Raw genomic sequence first — 24,396 nt, 5'->3', positions numbered from 1 at the left:
TTTGAGTTTTTCCCCACTGGTAATCATAGATAACTATATGGTGTCAGTTGCACAATGATGTAGAGGGTAAAGCTCTGACTATGCTGTAGGGGGTCCAAGTTAGACTAGCAGCTTGGGTTCTCATTAATGCCAGCCAGGGTGGATGGGAGTGATTGGCTGCTAATGGTTCACTCATCCTGGGGAGGGGGGAGGCTCTGGCTTGCCATATCGCTGGGAAAGCTCTAGCTGTAGCAGTTCCCAACATTTCAAATAGTTACCACTAAACTATTCCAAGAGAAGAAATTCTATTAATAGATGTAATTCAGAAATTAAAGAATGTTTAACCAAATAACAATTTGAAATTGACATATTTAGAAATGGTATGCAGGAAGAATATTAATATATGCCTGCACATACTGTACTAATGAATGAAAGCCCTAGTAAGAAATTGCAAGCTATCTGATGAAGACATAAAATCCCAAATAACAGGAGCATGCTCCTCAGAGAAGATAAGGCTGAAGGCATTACCTGTGCCAGATATGATTCCGGAGAAAAGTCTGACTTTTGCATGGCCTTTGACATGTCTGTATGCTAGCAGAGAGGAAAGGGGGGGGGGGTGTAAAGGTAAAAAAGAGTGTTGTGAGTGCACATTAAATGTGTGCTGAGGAGAAGTATAAAGAAATGAAAGAGAACAAAGAAAAACAAATGTTGGCAAATGCAACAGACAAGAAAAATGTTTATAAAGCAGACTGCAGATGCTGTGGTGGCCAGTAGCTACACAGAGATTTTCTACAAAAACAAATATTGTGCCAGGTGCAAGAAACATGCATCCCATTACTAGTATGACTACATCTTACTACAGTTTGCAGGACCACCAGTAACAGAAATGGAATGGCACAACTAATGAGAAGAGATATGACAAATATGCAGACTCAGTAAGACAAATTAAAAAATAAATAAAGAACATGTCAAGCAACAAAGGAATACAAGGTGACAACATTTAGTGTAAAGAAATAGCATTTTGAGCAACAGCCTATGTTACCAAAGATCACTCACCTGCAGTCAAAGTACTACAGAGGTAGTGTATGGCATGGAAGATCCAACCAGTGTCCACAGTGTATGACAACACTGACGTTTGGTAGTGAGGACTGCTCAGGGGTGCACAAGCATTGGAATGAGGATGGCTGACCTAGTGTGCCCAGGGTATTGAAGTACTTATGCATCACTAAGACATGTACCACTATATATAAAACACTGGAATGCTATCCTGTGGTACTAGAATTACCCTGATGTGCTGTCTTCTAGCCATTGTCTTGGCACTGACCACAACACACAGCCACACAAGAAACACAGGGGTGTATATATAATTCTTACATCACGGCACTAAATATAATTCCTGACGATAGAAATGAAAACTGTTGATACTGTACATGACAGGGGATAAAGTTTATCCAAGATATGAAACAAATCTTCCCATTAAAATATCAGCACTTGAAATAATATTTGCAGACAGACACACACACACACACACACACACACACACACACACACACACACACACACACACACACACACACACACACACAAAGACTTAAAATATAGGAGAAAAGTGAATATAGAACATTGTTCTTCTCCTTTAAGCTAGACAGCAGACTGCTAGCCTGTGGCAGTGATGATGCCCTGATGTGTATGGCATACTTCAACAGTACCATGTCACTGAGAGGTACACTACTACACACATTGCATTAGAGTGCTCTCTTGTGCTTCTAGTGATTATCCTGGTGGACATGGAGTATTCAAATTCTAGCATTTCACTGAGATGTGCACTGACTGGTAAATAAATGGAACTGGAGTTCTGTCCTGTGGTGCCAGGGATTGCCCTGGTGTGCTGTCTTGTCATACAGATTACCATTATATAAGTTAGGCAATAAAGTGGTCACCTATTATACACTAGTATATAACAGTGAATATTGCCCTGGTGAGCACTGGCCACCTGAGTGCTAAACTGTGTAGCAGCAAGGACTGTCCTGTTATGTCAGAGTGGCACTAAAAGCCATGCTGCCTTGTGAAATCAATCAGTGTTACTGAAGAAATGATGGCAGCCTGTCAGCAGATGCTGTGACAAACTGAGTTGTCCTCTGATGTCTTAGCAGGACAAATCTACCCAGATGGTTCCCTTTAGTATGATAAAGTGATTCAGCTGTAAGACTACTGCTGTATAAAAAGTGTGTTACTGAGAACTGTCCCAGAATACACAGGTTATGACACCACTGGCCTAAACCATGTCAGTGAAGACTGCGTTGCAGTAGACAAGGTAAAAAAATGCCAACATAAGTCAACAGATGCCATGGTAAGGAGAATCTGAAACAGAGGAATAGAAGATAGTATGGCAGAATTGGTTACAGTCTAGGCAAAGATTACAGAAATGGAACAGTGAAAGAAAAGAAATTAGCATCCTTTTAAGCTTAGGCAGAGACCAGAGTCAGTAAGCATTTGTTCCATGATATTTATTTCTCCCTAGAAAATGTTCCTATAGTACATGTTACCTGAGGCATTTTTCCACCAGAAATACTCTCTCTCTCTCTCTCTCTCTCTCTCTCTCAAGATAAACACCTCCAAGTGCGCTACATAAAGGACAGCACTGAAACAGGAAGCAAATGGAAAATTCGTATAATTTATACTGATGCACAGTGTTGCCATCTGGAATGCATAGGCTACTGTTACATAAAACACACTGCCACACATCATCCGGCTCTGTAGTATACAAAGATGGCACACTGACCAGGACTCAGACAACCAAAGTTTGATTAGCAGCTCAGGAGCTGGATAGGCCACACAGGTAGGGTAGTACTGAGTCGGTATCCTCTTTTCTATTATGGTGGAGGGCTGGGGCCTCCTGTTTGCAGCCACAAGCTCCTCAGTGGGGACTGCTGAGTATTTCTCACCTGTAAAGAAGGCTCCTGTTCATTCATTAGTGGGGGTGGTTTAAGTAGGTATGACATAAAACATAGTGACGTGCTGATGTCACATGCAAACTCGACCCCAGTTAGGGTTACTCTTCCCTTTCAGATCTAAAATCTCCACCTACAATAGAAGCATTTATAATGTTCTATCCTCCAATTCTTGCATGGAAGAATAGAGTGCTAGTGATCTCACATAGGGAGCCCGATGAGAAGAGCTTCCCCTGGAGAGGGAGATGCTAGCTGTTGTAAGGTTAATAGCAGGATTTCTCCAGCCCCTTCACAAAGGGAATGACTGGGTCTGTGGGGATACGGCAGAAAATCAGTGGCAAGAGGGATATGGGGGCGGGGGAGAGACATTACCTCAAGGTGTTTCCTTCACCCATCATTGAGATAACTATAGAATGAACACTCCTGTTTCTAGCACTTTCAAGGTACTCACAATGCACTGTTATAACAGACACTGGACCTAATTCAAACAAGGTAAGGCCTAACATGGGGTAGTTAAGCACAAGCTGAGATGGTGAACTATCATGAGTCAGAAAAGGGAGAGTCACAGGAAGGAAGATTCTTGGGTTTCACAGACTCCTACTTGTTTGGCATCTGTGTGTTTAAAAAAAAATCAATCTTGCAGTCCTGTGTTGTACACTAAAATATTTAGCATATCACTGTGGTTTTGGGATCTAAGTATAAAGCAAATGCCTCTGTTATGATATAGTAGCTGCTCGGCACTGCTACTGCAATTTTCTGTGTGCAGTGATTCATTTAGAATGAGACAGCTTTCCTGAGGCATCGTGCAGCTTGTAGCTCATGTGAGCTTTATTCAGAAACCTGTCCTTGTATTCTTAAGCCTTGCTTTGTGGAAAGAGAAAAGTTTGATGATAAGCTCAACAAACTCTTCCATCAAGTTTTGAATCCATCTCACTAACATCCATGAAGTTCTGAATCCATCTCTCTTTTATCCATCATGTTCTGAATCCATCTCTCTAATACTCAACAAGTTCTAAATCCATCTCTGTTACATCCATCAAGTTCTGAATCCATCTCTCTAACATCCATCAAGTTCTGAATCCATCTCTCTAACAAGTTCTGAATCCATCTCTCTAACATCCATCAAGTTCTGAATCCATCACTCTAATCAAGTTCTGAATCCATCATTCTTAACATCCATCAAGTTCTGAATACATCTCTCTAACAAGTTCTGAATCCATCTCTCTTTTATCCATCATGTTCTGAATCCATCTCTCTAATACTGAACAAGTTCTGAATCCATCTCTGTTACGTCCATCAAGTTCTGAATCCATCTCTCTAACAAGTTCTGAATCCATCTCTCTAACATCCATCAAGTTCTGAATCCATCACTCTAATCAAGTTCTAAATCCATCTCTCTAACATCCATCAAGTTCTGAATCCATCACTCTTAAGATCCATCAAGTTCTGAATTCATCTCTCCAATATCTATTAAGCTCTGAATCCATCTAACATTCAGCAAGTTCTGAATCCATCTCTCTAACATTCATCAAGTTCTGAATCCATCTCTCATCAAGTTCTGAATCCATCTCTCTAACATTCATCAAGTTCTGAATCCATCACTCTAACATCCGTACTGTTGGGCTGCTGTTATTCTTCCAGCCCAGTAGATGAACTGCTCATTTCATTCAAATCATTATATGCTGGGCTGGGGGAAGTAAAGTTGTATGACAGGTATTACACAAAAATATGCGTTTCTACACTCATACAGAATGGATTGCAACAATGGGCTAAAGAATGTCCACTAAGCTGGGGCTGGATTTTGGTTTGCAATGCTGATTTCCTAGGTTTACAAATGTATTTTGCTTTATTGAGTGCTGGTCAGAAGGAAAGGACTGACTACATTTACAGCATGCCTTCCTCCCAGAAGGGAGGTGCAGGTTAAGCATACTGTATATATATATTGGCTCTTAGTAGAGGCTATAAATATAGTCTAACACACCCAGCACATACATTTGTACTGGAAGAGGCAGACAGAGGAGTGTTGAACCCCTTCATTATGCATTCTGCTTTCCAATTGGCAGACCACAAAGTCCTTCTTGGAACTCATATTTGAGGGTCATGGCTCTGTACTTGTATCCACTACATCCACAGTGTTAAACTAGGCAGAGTAAGGATGGCTAGGAAATCTGGATATGGAGGAGGCCTGCCTTTTAATGTGGCAGTGGATATAATAGCAATGTAACCAGATCTTTCAACTGAACTTATTTTGGAAGAATGTTCTTATTTTCTAGCCTGATTTAGGATGCCTCTATTTTCAAGCTTGATTTAACTCTTCAAATAATTTTCTGAAACCCCCCCCATCACATGTGATTTTTGATGCTGAGGTTCTCCAGTTCGATTCTCGGCTGGGGTGCCTTCTGTGCAGAGTCTGCATGTCCTTCCTGTGTTCCCGTGGGTTTCCTCCAGGTGCTCTGGTTTCATCCCACATTCCTAAGACATACTGTAGGTGGATTGGACATTCTAAATTGGCCCTAGGTGTGAATGCGTGCATGTGTATGACTTCTGTGGAAGGTTGGACATTGAGCTGGCAACTCGACACCGTAAAACTCTATTACCACTCGTTCTACGGCCCTATGTTCCACTGTAGTGACCTCAAACGGGAACAGCCGAAAGAAGAATTACACAGAAAATCTCACTATATGACCAACATAGGCACCCACCTTACAACTCCCATTTTTTGAAGCGAAAATGCACAACCTTATGTGGTAGAATTTTGCCTTACAGTTCATTAGTCTACACATTTTACAATGTGTCTTTGATAATGTGCTTATATTGTTCCAAAACATTTGTCACACTCTGTGTTTTAAACATATTTCAAAGTAGTATCCACATTCCTACTGGAAGCAAGAAGAGTTATGTGCTACTTGATATTCAAATATTATGCTAATTAGATGTCCACATTCTTAGTTGGCTGTTCTTATTTTTCAAGGACCTTTGTTCATATTTTCAGTATCTGCAGTTTCAGAGTTATATATTAAACTTTTAAAATGGTTGCTGCAGGTAGGGAGACTATCCGCAACTTATAAATGAGTTAATGTGGCTGCCTGTAAAAGTGGATAAAAAACTTGCTGCTTATCCCCTGATTCTTAAATATGTCATTCCACATACTACGTTTCTTTGCAGGAAATCAGGTCAGGTGTTGCACCACATTATTGTAGATCTCCACAGTACTTGAAGCTACTTTGCTAAAATGGATTGCTTTAGGATTTTCTTATCAGACATCACTATTCCCATTGCAGGAGCTGATGTAAGCATGCTGAAATGAAGTGCCTGTCTCTTTAAGTCAGCAATGACTCATAACTGTGTTTGGGTGCAGATTTCAGTCACACGGCTGATGCAATAGGCTGGGAAGGGGGCTATATATAAAGAGTTCCCAACATCAGGAAACAAAGAGACAGGCAGCCAGTCCATATTGGAAAACAGTTCTTTTTCTTTATAAACAGCAAAAAAGCTTTAGAGAAATTTTAAATCTGTTTGGTACTTCAGTAGCTTAATAATGAGTTCTAACTTTGTAGAAGCCTCAAAACTAAAGCCTTCAGAGTTTGAAGAGCAATATTTTGATGAATACGATTACTATAACCTGACAGATCGCTACTCTGGTAAGAACATCTGTATTTTTTTAATTGCAAATATATCTTGTAATAAAGTAAAGCAAGGGAAATAGAAGACCTGCTTGAATTTTTCAATCACTTAAAATATAGGAGGGAAACAGAAACCTAGACTTGGTGAGGAGTTTCCAGCACATTATTACTGTTGGTGTTTTTTACTTACGGTCACTGGAAAAGTATTTTAACAGTACACTGCAGCTGTTTTGGAAAATTTATGAGATCTCCCTTTGATAGAAAAGGCTATGTGATGTTTTCTCAAAGGGTGGTAGTAATGGAGCTATGTTGCCCACCAGTTTGATAACACACGCAGACACGTACACTCACTTATTGTCTGTAGAAAGGAGACAGAAATATCCTAAGGCTAAAGTCAAAACTATTAACAGTCAATTATCTCACAGCCAATACTGTGATTTACAGAAACATATAATTTGTAAAGTAGAAAATATGTTTAGACAGCCATCAACAAAGCACAACAAAGCATGTTTCAAAAGGGTGGTTTCTGTTTTCTTCAAACATTTAAAACAAATGCATGACAAAACAGATTTTTATACAAACAAGCTACTGAAGATGTTGATATAGTGATATATACATTGCTAGTTTTTTTAGTTTTTTTGTACAGAGAAAAGTACCTTCACAATCTTCAATTGGTAGTAAAAATGTTTGTAGGCTTGATTCAGAATTTCTGGGGGCTGTTAGATATTATAATACATCGCTGGATAAACAACTGCTGCCTTGGGAATTTTCAAGTAACTGGTATGCATGAATGTTTATCAGAAAAGGATTACACAAATGCTATTTGAATAGAACATAATTTTACACAGACAAAACATTCGACATATAACATGATAACTTGATTCCTTGTGATGTTGTGAGGTTATGTATACTACTTTTCAAAAATCATCACATTTAGTGTAATTTGCTGTTTCCACTGCCATTAAAGTGATCCTTAAGCAATCTGTCATCTTCGAGTGAAAGGCTGGCTTCACCATTTTTTATTTTTAAAATGGTGTGAGAGTGGGCGGGGTAAGGTGAGAACAGTGAAAATAAACATAGTCAATTACTAGTAGCCTCTGATCTGGTGCCATGCAAACTATTTATGCTTTAACATCATAAAGAATGTGGCTCAGATTGTTAAATGCAATGATTGCAGTCAGGATTCACCTAATCCAGTCCTCAGAGCACATACTGTAAACAAACCTCTTGATTAAATGGGCTTAATATATGCCTCTGTTTAACTAAAGATAACTGTCAACTGTAAAGATTTTCACAGAATGCCTAGAGTTTTGGTCTGTTTCTCATAAAGTTGTGGTTTTCTGCAAAATCATTGGTAAATCACTGAAGGTTGAATTCAGAAAATGACAAGCATTTGAGTTTCAGACTTCATACTCTTGAGAAAAATTCATATTAATGCAAATCCTGTTAATATATCAACTTTCTAAGTTTGTAAGAGTAATATTTAAAAAGTGTCTATATTTTGGGTCCTTTGTCTTCCCATTATTTATGGCTTTATCCAGATTTCTTGCTTTAAGAGGTTGAGAGGTAGCTGAACACCACTTGTTTGCAGCTTCTGAGCAAGTACACACTGTATCCTGTTTGGATATCACAAGGGTGAGAGTCCATTTGGCTTTGCTGAGTGTGTGTGTGTGTGTGTGTGTGTGTGTGTGTGTGTGTGTGTGTGTGTGTGTGTGTGTGTGTGTGTTTTAAAAGCTTTCCAGATGCTGCGCACATGGAGAGACAGAGATATAGAACAAAAAAGCCAAATATTGTTCCAGAGCAAATCTGGAATATGTATGCTTTACGTTAAGCACCTTAAGGGTGTGTATGTCAGTACAGTAGTTCAGAACACAAGTTATTAAAGCTTAGACAGACAGAACTGTGGGAGACTTCCCTGTTACAGTACGTAAAATACTGACCTGCTTATTCTGACAAGGATTTCACATTCTAGTAAGGTTTAGTTTTAAAATAGAAAACAGGTATGCTATGCCAATAAGGGATCCTTTAGTGCAAGTTATTTAGATAGGAATTGTACTCATCCATGTAACAACCTTGTCGCATGACTGAATTACTCATTTGTAAGCAGGGAGACAGGTTTGTACGAGTTATGTACCTGAATCAGTATGTTGCTTGAAGATGAAATAGTTTACGTTTGCTTTCTGCAGGGAAGGCGTGGTTAGAAGGGCTTATGCAAGAGTTAATTCTCTGTTCATAAACATGCTGATCTACCAGTCAAGCCACAGGTCAAATTACTCTTCGTGTTTCTTTTAGGAGACTTTATAATTGTGTGTTCTGATTCACATACACCTTGCCTAGAGCTCCACCTAGCAGAAAATGTACACATATGCAAGATCTGTTATCTTTGCACACTGTTTAGTGCAGTTAATATCTGTTTGGTCTTACGATTTCTGTAACAAATAGTAGAGTTTCGTTGAAAATAGTAACATCTTAAAAAACCTACTGCCTCCAAAAGTGAATTGAGTACCTTTCAATGAGCAATTTTTAAAATCTGTCCCTACTCCCTATTTGTTTTGTGCTAAGAGGCTGAGCAGTATGAGTCACTGACATTCCCTGATATCAATGTGAACTGGCCAAGTCTTTTGCAGCCAAATGGAACCACTTTACATTTACTCTGTATATTGGTGATTGGGTAGGAAATGTCTTCTGGTTTACAAGTTTGCCTACTGGAGAGGCACAGATGGCACAATGCCTAATTAGGCTGCTGAACTTTGTACAGAATGGAACTTACTCAACTGGAAGAGCAAGAAACGTGTTATCTTCAGGGGAGGTTTAAGAATTGTTTTATTTCTATCTCGACTAAAAAATATTCTGCAACCACCAGCACCAAATATGCTAACTCATACTGTTTGGTTAAAACTCTGACGCTGGCTGCATTCACTCTAATATTAAAGAAATAAAACATTAACTGGTCAGCTGAGCTAATTCAGGCTAAGGAGGTTCCCATGAATGAACATAAAGTTCCCTCCAGATTAATGACCCTATCAGTGAGCATCTTAACAACCATTAGCTTTAATTCTGTATTTCAGACAGATGGCTGTCATACATGTTATTGCTGTGTACTGAATTATATTGTTGCGTATTAAGTCATAGTGTACAATCTGATTTAGTTCCTAATGAAACTTGAAAAACGTTCATTTTCATAGCGCACTGAAGCAGGTTCTCCATTATAAATTACTAAAAGTTCATATAAAGACATCTCCTGGAGCACTTGAGCTTCTGTGATGTGTTCAGGGATTTAGATCATTACCCAATGGACCATCTCAACATCTGCAGTCAGCATAATATACTACTTATGGTATCATAGTTATCATAACTACCTTATACAAAGATACACAGAGAGCAACTTTTTCATTATGGTAAATCATAACTACATTGATTCGTATTGTCCATGACCAGAATGCACTGCAGTGTTTTTTTTTTTCACTTTTCCCCATTGTCATCCAACCATGGAGTTGGCGGATGTAAGTAAGGGGAATAGTGCAGGGACTGGTGTTCCCCTCATGGTGGGTTTCATAGGGCTTGCCCACTGCAGAAATGTTTTTTTTTATCTTATTATTGTGCTTTTGATTCGTGATTTTAAAAGATCAATAGAAGATACTATATAGTGCAGTGATTCGATATAACATAGATATCTCACCAGATATTGAAAAAGTACTAGGCGATATTCCTCGGGAACAGCAACTAAAATGGAGACATAATCTAACTAGAAAACAGAAATTTCTCTCTTCTCGTTTTTGTAAGGCCGGGTTACATTGCTGTAAGAACTTTAGCTTTTAAACTTTTATTTTTTAACTCCCTCTTTAGCTTTTAAACTTTATGTTTTAACTCTCTCTAAGTGCTGTGCTTAAGTTCTGTAATTTGTTGCTGAGATCAGTCACTGTGCGAATCTTTTTACTAGAGAAGACTGTGTTTAACCTGGCATGTTCCTAGCTGAAATCAGGTTGTACTGTGACATGACACAACTCGCCTGACAAAAAAAGTGCACTATTTCAGTGAGGGAAAATTATCTACAGCAAATACTAAGCAACAGAAGGTGAACCCCAAGGGAAGCATAGAAAGGAAATGTATATCATCAACAAAACAGTTTCGAAAAGAAATACATAATCCATAAGGGGAATACGTGAAAAATTCTAAGCAGCTGTTTTTAACATTTTCTTTGCAGTTATATCCTATTAAACTAATGTATTCATAAAGCCATAGGAAGCAATGCAGGAAAAACATTGTGAAACAATTTAAAAGAAGTGTATATCGTAACTTTTCTAATGGTGCGCAAATTTCTATTACAAGAAGCTAGTATTATTATTACTTTACAGATTACATTAAAAAGTCATAGATTTTTTTTTTTATTTTATTTGGTGAAACTTGTCTTTACCTATACTGGAATCATTTTCCTTGTGCAAATGACTCTTTGCTTGCAAGCCTCTCACAGGCTGAATAACACAAATAGGATTTCATGGACCAGCAAATACCACAGGCAAACAGATTTTCAAGGGGAAAAAAAGTAACTAGCACCAAACTGCTACTCTTCAAACTCAGCTTTAGTAAGCCAACTGTCATAATTCTTACATTACAATGAGTCCACTACATTTTCTAGTCTTGTTTCACTGCCTGATACTGTACATGACACTAGTTAAATGTCCCTACAAAATATTTTTTTTCAGAAGTGTATAGCCATTTTTTTTACACTTTCTTGTGTACCTCTTTGTTCAAGTGTTTCCAGTAGTGTGACCTTCTTTTTGGACATTGTCGGTAACTGAAAATGCTGTCTCAATAATATTCGTGACTGAATTTAATATCTATACTTCTGCTTAAGGTTATTGTTTATATCACGTTTTGGTGTGCTACTGCATATTTTAAAGTACCTCTGTGTTCTTTGGTCTTGCAGTGCCTAGGGGAAGCAGCTCTAAAGGCAGGACTAAAAAAGAAGCCAGTGAAAACACAAACAGGCCCAACCCTGGAGGACATGAGCGGAAGATTGTGGACAAGATGCAGAAGACAGAGAAGAAGAAAAAGGAACAAAAAGAGTAAAATAATCAGAGGTATTTTGCAATAGATATACAAAAGCAACTCAGATTGCACTGATTAGAATCCTGTAATTAGATCTCCCAAAAGTACAGATTCCCTGACTAAGTTTAAGAGGAAAATATTGTTTTTGCAGATTATATGCCTAACAAAACCAGTGCATGATGGGAAAAAGTAATGTCTTGTTTTACAGAAGTAGTGGTTAGGAAATGTGAACAATGAAACAAACAAGCTCAACCCTGGTGGACTTTCACAAAACATAGCAACTAGGAATTGAGAAGTGTAAAAATAAAATGGATTGGTAATCCTTGACAGTACTGTACAAACTATTAAAAGAAGACTTATTCTAGGGAACAGGGTCGATCTTTTCCCCTGATTTATTATGCAGTAGTTAACTAAAGAGAAGGCTTGCTGAGCCTTTGTTGCTGATGGGCTCATTGATGAAGGATGGTACTGAACTGTCAAGAACAGTGTTATTAATAGGTATGCTTACCTTCTTGTAGAAATGCAAACACCCTAGACTCCTGTGTGGGTTATGAAGCCCAACCAGAAACATATTCTGTCTCACTATGGCCTCCTTATACTGTATAGGTTATGAGGCCTTATTGGAAGATCACTGGGTAAGCCAACTGCCATGTTTGTTTAATAGAGAGATAGACTTGCATCAACACCTCCCTCATTGGTTGCTCTGACCCTTCCTGCATGGGAATCATGAGAGATTTGATGAATCATCACTGAAACTCTGGGTGAGAGATGTATCTCTGCCTAGGTGATTGTGCCAAGGGATGACAGATCCTCCTCCTGTTAGGTCTCAGCTGGACACTTAAGCTCCTTTTAGGACCTAACCAGAAATGTGTTCCGACTCACCATGGCCTCCTTATACTGTCATAAAGTCCAAGAACTGAAACAGAGCACACGGTAGTACACTCACCCAACCATATATTTTCCTTCTTGAAGATAAGGAAAGTAAGAATTTTAGATTAAGGATCAGATCACTCATCTGATCTCAAGACTTTTTTTTGGGGGGGGGAGCAAGAGTAGAGTTTTTGGCATGGCTAGGAGGGTATGAGAGAAAGAGTCTCCTAGATCTGCTAGTTAAAAGGACTAATTCATTGTACTCTGTTTCTTGTTAGTCCTATCACCCTCTGGGTCACAGGTGAGATACCAAGTCTGACTCAAGCTTTCTGGATTACTTCTGTTTTTGTTACCCTGCCAATATAGCTAATTTGTTAATGGAGTACACCTCAAATATTTGATTGAGATGCAACTAAAGTTCACAGTAATGCATTTCAAGCCTGTTTCACATAAAGGCACAATATCAGGTGTAGTCATATTAAAGTAGTACAACTTGACTTCACACAACAACACACTAGTCCTACAAACCCAGATTAATGATTGTTTAAAGTAAGTAAACAAGAAGGTATGGTACTTTCAGTAAGAGACAACCTCCCCACACATATACCAGTTATATCTAATTCATTAACCATGTACAGTTCAGATGTCTGAGTGCAATTAAAATAATGGCAACACAATAAATGAATTTCAACTTTATTTCACACAAACAGTAGTCACAGTAAAGTATTACAACATGCTTCAGAAAAATCTATTTAGACCTGCAAAATGACAGCAGCAATTTTCATCTACAGATTTCCTCCATACCCAGCAGTTATAGCTACTTTGATGTTTGAGCAGATCTCAGAGATGTTATAAAGTAAATTGAAATAAAATAATGGCCAGTGAACTGCACAATATATTTATTCCCTGTTTTACATAAGCACATGGCTGATCACCAGCTAGCCCCCATAATAAACTACTGTCACTTTGCAAAGCTGTCTACTGCTGATATCTGGTTGCATATAACAATTAAATTCTTATGTCATACAATCATGGCTGCTGCTCTTTTAACCTTCATGAGTCAACTTTCCTTTTACGGTTTAATATTTGTGGGCTTTCTGCTCAAGCAAGGAGGAGAATGCACACAAATCAATTGGATAAGTACACCAACCTCTCCATATGCCATCAGAGCTATGATGGCTTTCAATAAGGGCTCCATGGACTATTTATCTAGTTGATTTTTATTTAAGTAAATATATCCAACATTGCTTTACTTACAAAAATAAAATAAACAGAAAAATGTCTATAGATGCCGCTGTTCAGAGTAGATGTAGCTTTGGTGTCCTACTCCTGTGATGGCCATGAGACTCCCTGAAGCCCACCAGGCAGCTACCTGAATTGCCACATTATGTTTGCCACTACTAGCACATTACTGCTGCAGTAGTTTAAAAATTAAGCTAAAACATATGTGAATGCAGGGATCTTTTAAAGATTTCCAAAGTTATTGAGGTACTACATTTCAAAGGAGTGATGACTGACGTGAAAACACTGTAAATTGGAGGACTGGATTTAAGCTGCACCTTTGGAACCACCAGTAGCTTCAAAGTAGCAAATCACAGGATATAGGCCATGTAATCTGGAAACAGCAGCCAAGTAAGTTATGACTGATGTATTATAGGGCCAAATGTATAAGCACAGTATCTTTGTAAATGTCTGCAATTAGTTAAGATCCATATATCCGGTACAATTCAGTAGTAAAGGATACACATCAATAGCCAGCCAGCAAAGTGTTGGAAAAGCCACATCTGATGCATTTCTGTCACATGGAGCCCAAGATAAAGAACCTGCAATAGTCAAGCTAGAAGGAAACCAAGGCTTGAATATCTTGTGTTTTTCAGGGGAAATCTATTTCCTGTCCAGTGGTGCAAGGATGTTCTCCATGTTTCACTGTTGTAGTCATTACATTTGGGTAATCTGCTGGCAGGTTGCCCTCGGTCGGCCTGAATTCCAAAGTCTTGTGTCCTGCGTCAGTTGCTGTTTCCTCTTCAATGACGTCAGGTCGTCAGGGGTATAAAACATGCAGCCAACTCCATTTTCTTCAGTCTTTCTTGCCGCGTGGTGCCTGAAGCAGAAGCATTTCGCAAGTGCCGGTTGGCCGACTCCTGAAATATTCCAGTTTGAGTTTTAGCACCGAAGTCTTCACTAAAGCTAAGTACCCTGTTAGGGAAACATTTTTCTTGCTCCATACCGATGTCAGAAAGTTAATAATTATATTACTTGTGGGAAGCAAATACCTCATAAGGATTTCCATTTATACTGTATTCCTTGCCTAGGCCCTGATCACAACGTGCCTGGCTGTCAGTTTTGTGCTAGATTTAACCAACGCACTATTAAGCGTCGGTATATTTTTGCCTCAAAGTATTTTGGAAACAGATTTAACTACCCAGAAATGTCGTCGGATAGCAATCCGACTACCAGAGTACATAAAAAACACAAAGAAAAGGACAGAGAGAGAGAGAGAGCGAGACAGTCGAGGTCCAAAACTGACGACAAAGCTTCTCCTAAGCCAGTCGTCAGTTCACCGGTACTCAGTGAGGCACTTTTGCAGCCCCTGATACCCGGTACTTTCGAGTCGCAGGCCCCTACCGACACCCATGTGGAGTCCAGCATGCTGCGAGATACTCAAAGTATTGGACCCATGGATGCATCTCCCTCGGATGGGTCTGGAGCGGCTGAGCAGGCACCGGCTTCTGAGGGTGTATTCAGGCCTCAACATTTGTATATCAAACCGACGACAGCTGCAAAACCAAGACAAAAGCAACTTCTAAAACTAAAAAACTGATGCATGAACCACGTGCACAGGCCTCTATGCCTAAAAAACAGATGATCAAAATGGCTGAAGACCTTATTACCTTGATCAGGGGTTCCCGTCCACCTCCAGATAAGAGGTCTAGGCAAGACAGTGATTATGAATCTTCAGATCAGGTTTCTATTTCTTCTGATTCCTCTTCTGATCAGGAATTATCTATACCTCCCTATGAGGATTCTGATGCTGAGGAGTTTATACCATCTGCATCGCCTCCTGAGGATTATTCATTTGGAGAAACCTTGCATACTTTGAGGGAGCACTTTCACTGGGGGAGTCAAGATTTCTCAGAATCAAAAAAGAGGCTCAGGGATTTCCTTCTTCTCCCTCAGCACAGGTCTTTAGCCATACCCCCTGTTTTAGTCATTGTGGATGATGTATTTTCGGAGTCAAGCTTGATCCCTGACTCCTTACCTCCGGCTCCCAGCAAGCCTGACAGATATTACAGGGTCCCTAACTCTCATAAATTTTTATTTAGAAATCCTGCTGCTGATCCTGAAACTATTTCACAGGATTCAGAGGGAGCTAAGGCCTCAACAGCAAAAAATCCTACCCCCTCTGACAGAGATTCAAGGGCACTGGATGGATGGGGAAAAAGGTTTATACATCTGCAACCTTGGCAATTAGGACCTCAAACTGTCAATTTCATATGCTCAAGTATCAACAACATGTTATGGGATTGCTGAAACAGAAAATGATGTTGATTTCTGAATGTGCAGAAAATAAAGAATTGCAGGAGTTATTGCATGCAGCTGAACAGCTTGGAAAGCATACTTTGCAATGTGGTTTTGATTCCTTAGAGGCCTCCTGCAGGGCCACAATTACTGGATCTGTGATTAGAAGGCATGCCTGACTAACGGAACAAAATTTGCCTGATCATGTTAAAGCTAAATTGCTAGATGCACCTTTACAGCATGATACTCTGTTTGGTATTAAGGCAGAAGAGGTTTTAAAGAAAATGGAAGACAAAGCTAAGTCTATGTAAACTGTAAAGACTTATTGCAAGTGCAGCCACCAAGATTCAGTAGACACTGGCCTACAAACAATTGGTCCTTTCCTGTGAAAGACAGAGCTCAAAGGGGCAAATCCAGATGCCCTAAGGGTTCCAGATACCAGGCACAAGATTCATACAGGTCAAAGCAATGGGGCGCTTCTACCTCCAAATCTGGAGGAGATAAAGTGCACACCTACAGAAAACAGTCCCAATGACTTCCTTCTGCCTACACCAAGCACTTATCTTTTGGCAGCACCCTTAGGGGGAAAATTAGCACTTTTTGCTCAAAGTTGGCAGTTAATAACCCAGGACAAGTGGGTGCTACACATAGTATCACAGGGATACAGATTCCATTTCCATACTCTGCCAATGGCACATGGTTGGCCAGATCTGCCAAAAAATCAATGGGCAGAGGTACAGAAACAGGTTACGTCCCTCATGGATATGGGGGCCATTCAGCCAGTACCAGAACAGGAAAAAGGACAAGGTTTTTACTCAAGACTGTTCTTGGTACCCAGAAAGGACAAGGCTTGGCGGCCAATACTGGATTTATCGATTTTTAATACATACCTGGACATTCCAAAATTTAAAATGCTGACTTTGCAGCAGCTTCTGCCCATGCTGGGCAAGAATGCTTGGCTGGTGACATTAGACCTAAAAGAGGCATACCTGCATGTCCCAATAAGACAGTTGTGCAGAAGATACCTCAGATTCAAGGCTGGCTTAATGCATTACCAATTCTCTGCACTGCCCTTCGGCTTATCTACTGTGCCCATGGACTTTACAAAGTGCCTGGCACCAGTAATTGCATTTTGCAGACAAAGAAGTATACAAATATATCCTTACTTGGACGACTGTCTCATTCAAGCAGAAAACAAGGACATTCTTCTTCAACACCTGGCATTTGTGAAAAGGCTTCTAACATGCCTAGGGTACACAATAAACAAAACAAAATCACAACTGGTACCCTCTCAAAAGATAAAATTCCTGGGTGCGAGCTTGAATACAACTGCCCAGATGGCTTACCTCACGCCAGACAAGCAAAGGCAACCGACTACTTACTTCAAACTGATGGCAACAAAAACCCAGTTATCTGCAAGACAAATTCTGCAGGCTTTGGGCTTCATGGCATCCTACATCCTACTAATTCCATATGTAAGACTGCATATGAGGAAACTTCAGTGGTATCTAAAAAGTTTATGGAGTCAACATTGTCACAGTCTGGAAACAATGATTCCTCTCATTCCCTGCCTACAACAGGAGTTTCTATGGTGGGCAAAGGCATGTCACCAAAACATGAGACGGGCCTTCACTCTACCCCCTGCCAGCCAAACCTTAACAACAGATGCATCAGAGTATGCCTGGGGGGCCCACATGGCGGGAAGATGCATTCAGGGCACATGGACCCCAAAACAAATGCATCTACATATCAACCAGAAAGAGATGCTAGCTGTTCAAAATGCCCTAACAGCCTTCAAGGACTTACTTCATCCAGGACAACTACTGATAAAGATGGACAACACCACGGTCATGTGGTATATAAACAAGCAGGGGGGCACACACGCCTACCCCCTTTGCAGATTAGCCATGGCACTGTGGGACACAGCTTTGACTTACCAAATACATCTTCAAGCTCAATTCCTACCAGAAAAGCAAAACACTCTGACAGACAATTTAAGCAGAAACCTTATGGATCCTCATGAGTGGAAACTAGATCCACAAGTCTTCAGCATGATAACAAAGAAATGGGGGAGCCCAGACATAGATCTATTTGCCTCTCCTCAAAATTATCAATTGAAAAGATTCTGCACAAGGACTTATCAAAGACAAGCATGGAAAGTGGACGCCCTATCCTTCAGTTGGAAAAACCTTTCAGTTTACGCCTTTCCTCCTCTGCCTCCTCTTCCCAAGGTCCTCCTAAAAGTCAGACAAGAGAAATCAAAGATGATACTAGTTGCTCCGAACTGGCCCCGCCAATACTGGTACCCAATCCTAAGGAACTTGTCTCAATACCCTGCTTGGACCTTACCTCAAAGACCTCAACTGCTGTCCCAGCAAAACAATTACATCCTGCACAATCAACTCCAGACACTGAACCTGGCAGCATGGCTGATCATGTAGTTATACAAACAACACCTCTCAGTAAAGCTGTGATGGATGTCATTTTGGAAGCCAGAAGGCCTAGTACTAGAAAATCTTATAATGATAAATGGAAGAGATTCTATGCTTGGAATCAAGCACAAGGAACTGATACAGCAGAACCAAATATTCCTCAGATATTACAATACTTGACTGAGATGCTTGACAAAGGCCTGTCTTTCTCATCAATTAAAATCCATGCCTCTGCCATTTCGGCTCATTACAATACAGAGCCACCAATCTTTTCTCATCCTTTACTAAAGCAGTATCTTAGAGGAGCCAAAAATTTAAGGCCTCCTAGAAGATCACCAATACCTGCATGGGACCTCAAGTATGTGTTGGAAAAGCTCACCCTGCCTCCATTTGAACCAGCTGCTACCGCTGATATAAAGTTCTTATCATGGAAAACAGCTCTGCTACTAGCAATTACTTCAGCAAGAAGAGTTTGAGAGCTACAGTCCCTCACGGCTGTGGAGCCTTTTATCATATTTTACCCAGACAGGGTGTCTCTGAGGACAAATCCTACATTTATACCTAAGGTGGTTTCCAGTGTGGCTCTTAACCAAACTATTCATCTGCTAAACTTTTATCCAAATCCGCAGAACAAGGGGGAGAAAATTCTGCATTCCTTGGACGTACACAGACAGCTAAGATTCTACTTGAACAGGACTAAAGCTCTAAGAAAAACTGAGCAATTACTAGTGACATATGCTGCAGGATCAGAAGGAAAGGCTATTTCAAAGCAGACAGTTTCAAAGTGGATAAGCCACTGCATTCATTTCTGCTACTTACACCATGGTAAACCTGTGCCCAAGGGCATTAGTTCTCATTCCACCAGAGCTGCAGCTACTTCAGCAGCCTTTCTCAGAGGAGTACCAACCAAAGACATTCTAGAGGCTGCTACTTGGAGTTCTCTTCACACCTTTACAAAGCATTATCATTTGCCTCTCTACTCTTAAGTCCAGGGCAGGCTTTGCCACTGCAGTTCTGCAGGGCCTTATAGCCGCACCTAATGCTGTTTAGCTCCAGCCTCCCAACCATAGCTTTGGGATTCTACCTAAATGTAATGACTGCAACAGTGAAACATGAAGAACATAGTACAGTTGTGTACACTTACCATAAATGTAGATGTTCAAGTGTATTCACTGTTGCAGTCCAGGTTACCCTCCCGCCATCCCCCTTTCATTCTGGAGTTTATCTTTCCTTCTCTATCTTCTACAACCTATGTGGTGTATTTGCTTGTAGATGAAGGTAAAGTTTATATTGATGCATGTATGTGTGTGTGTGTGTGTATATATATATATAAATATATATATATATATATATATATATATATATATATATTTATTTATTTATTTATTTTTGCTTTCTTTTTGGGGGCACCTGACATCTGGGGCAAGAAAAACTAAAGAAAATGGTATCGGCTGTATGTTTTATACCCCTGACGACCTGACGTCATGGAAGAGGAGACAGCAACCGACGCAGGACCCAAGACTTTGGAATTCAGGCCGACTGAGGGCAACCTGCCAGCAGATTACCCAAATGTAATGACTGCATTAGTGAATACACTCAGACATCTACATTCATGGTAAGTGCACACAACTGCACTTTTGATTCCCTCAGCCTCCGTTGCCAAATTGTGTGACTCTGAGCAAGTCACTTAACCAGACATCGCTCCCAGGCTCAGACTTGAAAAAGGTCCATGGAAATCAGTGCTCTACCCAGAAAACAAATATAAATAAAATGTATCTTCATCTGTGACTTTTGTAATTCTGTATTTTCAAAGAATTAAATTAGAAGAGTCTAAACCATCTGTCTGTTCCATCCATAACCCTTTTTCCCATTTTTGTACATGGTTTGGGGTGTCACTTCAACAGTGACAGTCATCTAAAGCCAAGCTTTACACAGCTGTGTAGCTAGCTAGCTAGCCCTGCCATATTGCTTTCAAGTTTAGACATACAGATTTTCATCTACAGGTCTCTTTTTTACTATGAAAGGAACTGGAGAGGGTGAAGACTTATGAAGGCTATTCTTTTTATGAAGAGCTGACATGACAAAGATACTTGAAAAGCACTGTACCATGGTTGCCACCTGAAGGCCAAAGGAGTGCTTGCTATGAAGATAATTCTGATTTAAGTCTATGCAGATTTGTAGTTACGCTGGGTACTTCTCTGACAGATCATGCTGCAGTACTAATGTAACATAACACAACACAAGAATGGATTCTCAATGGCCAGTGGTATACTGTTTTCTACCTGTGTCCATTAACACGCATGTATAAGCATCCATTCCTTCCTGTTTATTCACAGTGGTTTATGTCTAGTGTTAACAGATAATACTTTTTTCGTGTGTGTGTGTGTGTGTGTGTGTGTGTGTGTGTGTGTGTGTGTGTCTGTGTAAGACAAGGTTAAGAGAGAAAGGTTACATCTCATTGCCACAAATAAAATGAAGTAATGGATCATAGATGACCTATGACCAGCCCAATGAAGGCACGGCAGTACAAAACTGCAAAAGAATCAGAAAATGGTCCACACTAGCATGCATCGAAATGTGTGCTCTGGCTTCCTATTAGAGCAACCAAGGGCACATAACTGCACTGCATGTGGCTACAGACCCAACTGTACCCCATTTCTCACATTGTCAGTAAAGACCATGCCATCAATCAAAGTCTGCATGAGCATATACGCAGCTGGCTTCTTCTGTTGTGCTGAGGGAGGTCTGTAACTCTGCATGTGTTGAAGCAACAGAATAGACTGAGGCAGGGGTACTATACAAAGGCAACTGACTTGAAGAAGAGCAAATGGCTTAGATTTCAAGAGACTTTTTTGCAGACAGTTTGGAATAGTCAATGGTGTTAGGCCAAAGAGATTCACTTGATGTCATAGATGCGGCAATGCTCCAAAATGCATGTGGAAGAGAGACAGAAAATAAGCTTACTAGGAGCATTGCTCCTAGGAAACCCCATGCTTGCACAATGCAGATGAGAGGGACATAGAAAAGGTGTACAGAAGAGAACTTTACCATGACGTGGTATAGCTCTGCAGTTCAGGTGGAAAGAAAATACAATTATAAAGGAGATATTCAAAGAGACTTTATACAACTCTGTTGTAGGTGGGAGTGCCATGAGGAAATTAATGGAAAGGAAAACCTCAAAAAGCCATCCTTCAATTACAGAAAGCATTATGAGATGTAAGTGCATAAGAGTAATGCTGCAATGTAATATTTGGGTCATATGACAAATATGTTTCCATATTAACTAGAATCCTTATATGCAGAGCAGTATACTTACCCAAGTGACTAGTCATATTATAGTAATGCCTTTTTTCCTGACCAAAGACACAGCATGCATATATGCATATGCATTACTAAGGATTCTGCAGGACTGTATGACACAGAAATTTTTGTTTAAAATAGCAACACTATCTGGACAGTAGAGCTGGTATGGAGACAAACTGTCCCTCAGTGGTGGCAATGACCAAGTTAAGGCCCAACAGTGTGTACCAGTAGTAGCTTTCTTTTGAGAGATGTGAGTAGGGGAAATACTTAAAACATTTAGGAGAAATTAGCAGCTATTTTCAGTTGTTAGAATGCATCCGGATGTATATAACAGGAAATGCATAATTGCTTATATTTCTGTACTGCTGTGTTAGTGACTTTTTTTGGTCATCTGCTCCTAAGGAAGGTCTTCCTGGCTGTAATGCCTAAGTGTATCTGACTATAGTAGTGAATAAAATTCATACTCTTCTTTCATAAATGTAGTGAGACTAACTTTAGTCTACTCATTGGTCAGAGGAGAACAAAATTCTATTTTGTTAAATATTTGTGACATGTAGATTTTAGAATAAAAAATAATAAGGCATCCTTCAAATAGGCAGATGGAAAATATCTGTTACCCCTACCTCTCAACTGTCTAGATTTTACAGAATAAGTTTTTAACAGAAGTGTATGGCTTTAATAGTTGGGGCGGCCATGGTGGTGCAGCGGTTAGCATTGCCACCTCACAGCAAGAGGTTCTCTGATTCGATCCTCATCTGGGGTGCCTTCTGTGTGGCGTCTGCATGTCCTCCCTGTGGCTGCCTGGGTTTCCTCCGGGTGCTCCAGTTTCATCCCAAAGACATGCTGTAGGTGGACTGGACACTCTACACTGGCCCTAGGTATGAGTGTGTGCATGTGTATGCCTTCTGTGGAAGGTTGGGCGCCAGGCTGGCAACTCGACACCATAAAACTACACTGCCAATCATGAGCAGATAGGTGATCCACTGTGGCGACCCCTAACTGGGAAAAGAAGAAGAAGTATGGCTTTAATAGTTGAGTTTTGATGTCACTTAATTGTGGGATGAAGATGTACTTTCCATTGGCTTCAGATATTTTTAAACTGAAAGTTTTTTTACTGTTGAATGTATTGTTTTCTGATGAAGTCTAATGACAAAAGCAGAAAATAAATTGTTGTTTACGATAAATTTGTGCCTCTTGTTCTCAGTCCAAGTTCCAGTTTTTGTGGCTTGTTGTGATATTCTGGAAGTTTTAGTCTGTTTTTGTGATGTATATGTGCCAGTTGAGACAGTGCTCACAATATGCAGCAGGCAAACAGCATAAATGTAGAGTATCATAACAAAAAATGTACAAGAATTTCCCAAATGTAATTTTAACAAAAGCATTAATCTTTCTATCTACAGAATTGAACTGACTGGTGAAATACAGGTTCCAGAAAAATGGCAAAGTCACACGGCATGAGATTACGGATCTGCAATGGCCACAGTGCCAACCACAGACAAGAAAGAAGGAACACAAGAGGGCATACTCTTTCTAGAATTTGCTTTCTGTATTTTGTGAATGATTTGCACCAAGATGGGTGATCCGAATGTGCCCTAAGCAGATAGATCACTCCCAGCCACCATATGTGGCCTTTTTGTACTTGGTCGGTGAGGAGATATTATTATTCTGTTTTGTCAAACAACTGTGCAGTGTTTTTTTAATATTGTGTTTTAGAATAAGATATTATAAATTTTTCTTGCACCTATGTTCATTTCTGCTGGAGAAATGGAATAGTAGTGGCTACTTTTCCATCCCTTACTAGCAAGTACGGTTGCTAAGTAAATGGTATCCATCTTATTTCAGTTCTTGCAAGCAAAATCAATAGTAAAGATACAAGATGGTATTGCTTTCTATTCATTTTAAGAACATGAAAGTACATTTCATGAGTTATACATAATACAATCTGAAAGAAACTGTCATGTAGCCATCATAAAACATCTTGTCCATGTACTGCATGTGTCAGAATTCAAATCTACAAACTGTTACGTTCATGCATGATTAAAGTGCAGTCATTACAGTGTTTTGGATGTTTTTTTATATTAGTATCTAAATATTGTGTGTGATACACAGAAAGTAAACTTGTATCAGTGGAACTACATTAATAAAAGACATCTTATGTAAAATTGTTCAAATCATACACTAGTTTATTCAGTGTCATTTATTTATAATTTCTCTGATATCTATATGTTTAAGATTGTGGTGATGGAGGTACAAAGGTAACCAGTAAGTTTGGAAGTGCTCCTTTTGCAGAAACCAAAATGACCTTCAGTCTACTATTCCAGAAGTTAGCCAGACTGATGGTTTCAGATTACAAAACAACTATTCTTCCACTAGCCAAATATTTAAAATGGCAACCAGGCTGCATGTTTTCTATTAACATATGGCCCAGTCTAGTTATATAAATGGGATGTCTTCTAGAAGAAAAAAATGTCCTCCATCAAAGATATACACACCGTTTTGAATACTATGAAGACTAGCTGGAATCTAGCTGGCTACCCCATTCAAGCATTTGAAAGCAGTCCAACACATGGCTGAATGCTGACTAAATGAAGTAAGATGACATAACTTCAATGACAGCATTTTAGGAAGGGCAGATTTACTGATTCACCTTGTTACAAACCTATTTGTGGG

The 24,396-nt window shown here is 39.7% G+C and overlaps 1 protein-coding gene across 1 annotated transcript; it reads left to right on the top strand.

Annotated features, from left to right (window-relative positions):
* Positions 1-6,348: 6,348 nt before the first annotated feature.
* LOC122813768 (nuclear protein 1-like) lies at positions 6,349-23,902 on the top strand. The gene is made up of 3 exons (XM_044086260.1): positions 6,349-6,571; positions 11,481-11,634; positions 23,127-23,902. The coding sequence occupies exons 1-2, from the start codon at positions 6,469-6,471 to the stop codon at positions 11,621-11,623; spliced, it is 246 nt and encodes an 81-aa protein (XP_043942195.1). The 5' UTR covers positions 6,349-6,468; the 3' UTR covers positions 11,624-11,634; positions 23,127-23,902.
* The last annotated feature ends 494 nt before the right edge of the window (positions 23,903-24,396 follow it).

Source organism: Protopterus annectens, chromosome 10.part0, assembly GCF_019279795.1.
Source record: "Protopterus annectens isolate FY-2018-M chromosome 10.part0, PAN1.0, whole genome shotgun sequence".
NCBI lineage: Eukaryota > Metazoa > Chordata > Ceratodontiformes > Protopteridae > Protopterus > Protopterus annectens.
The sequence above is the reverse complement of the archived record's forward strand: the minus strand, read 5'-3'. Positions and strand labels throughout refer to the sequence as shown.

Bases quoted from the DNA above. Each gene is read 5' to 3' on its own strand.
- LOC122813768 (XM_044086260.1), top strand. From the start codon at position 6,469: ATGAGTTCTAACTTTGTAGAAGCCTCAAAACTAAAGCCTTCAGAGTTT. The intron at 6,572-11,480 runs GTAAGAACATCT...TTGGTCTTGCAG, and splicing joins CCTGACAGATCGCTACTCTG to TGCCTAGGGGAAGCAGCTCT.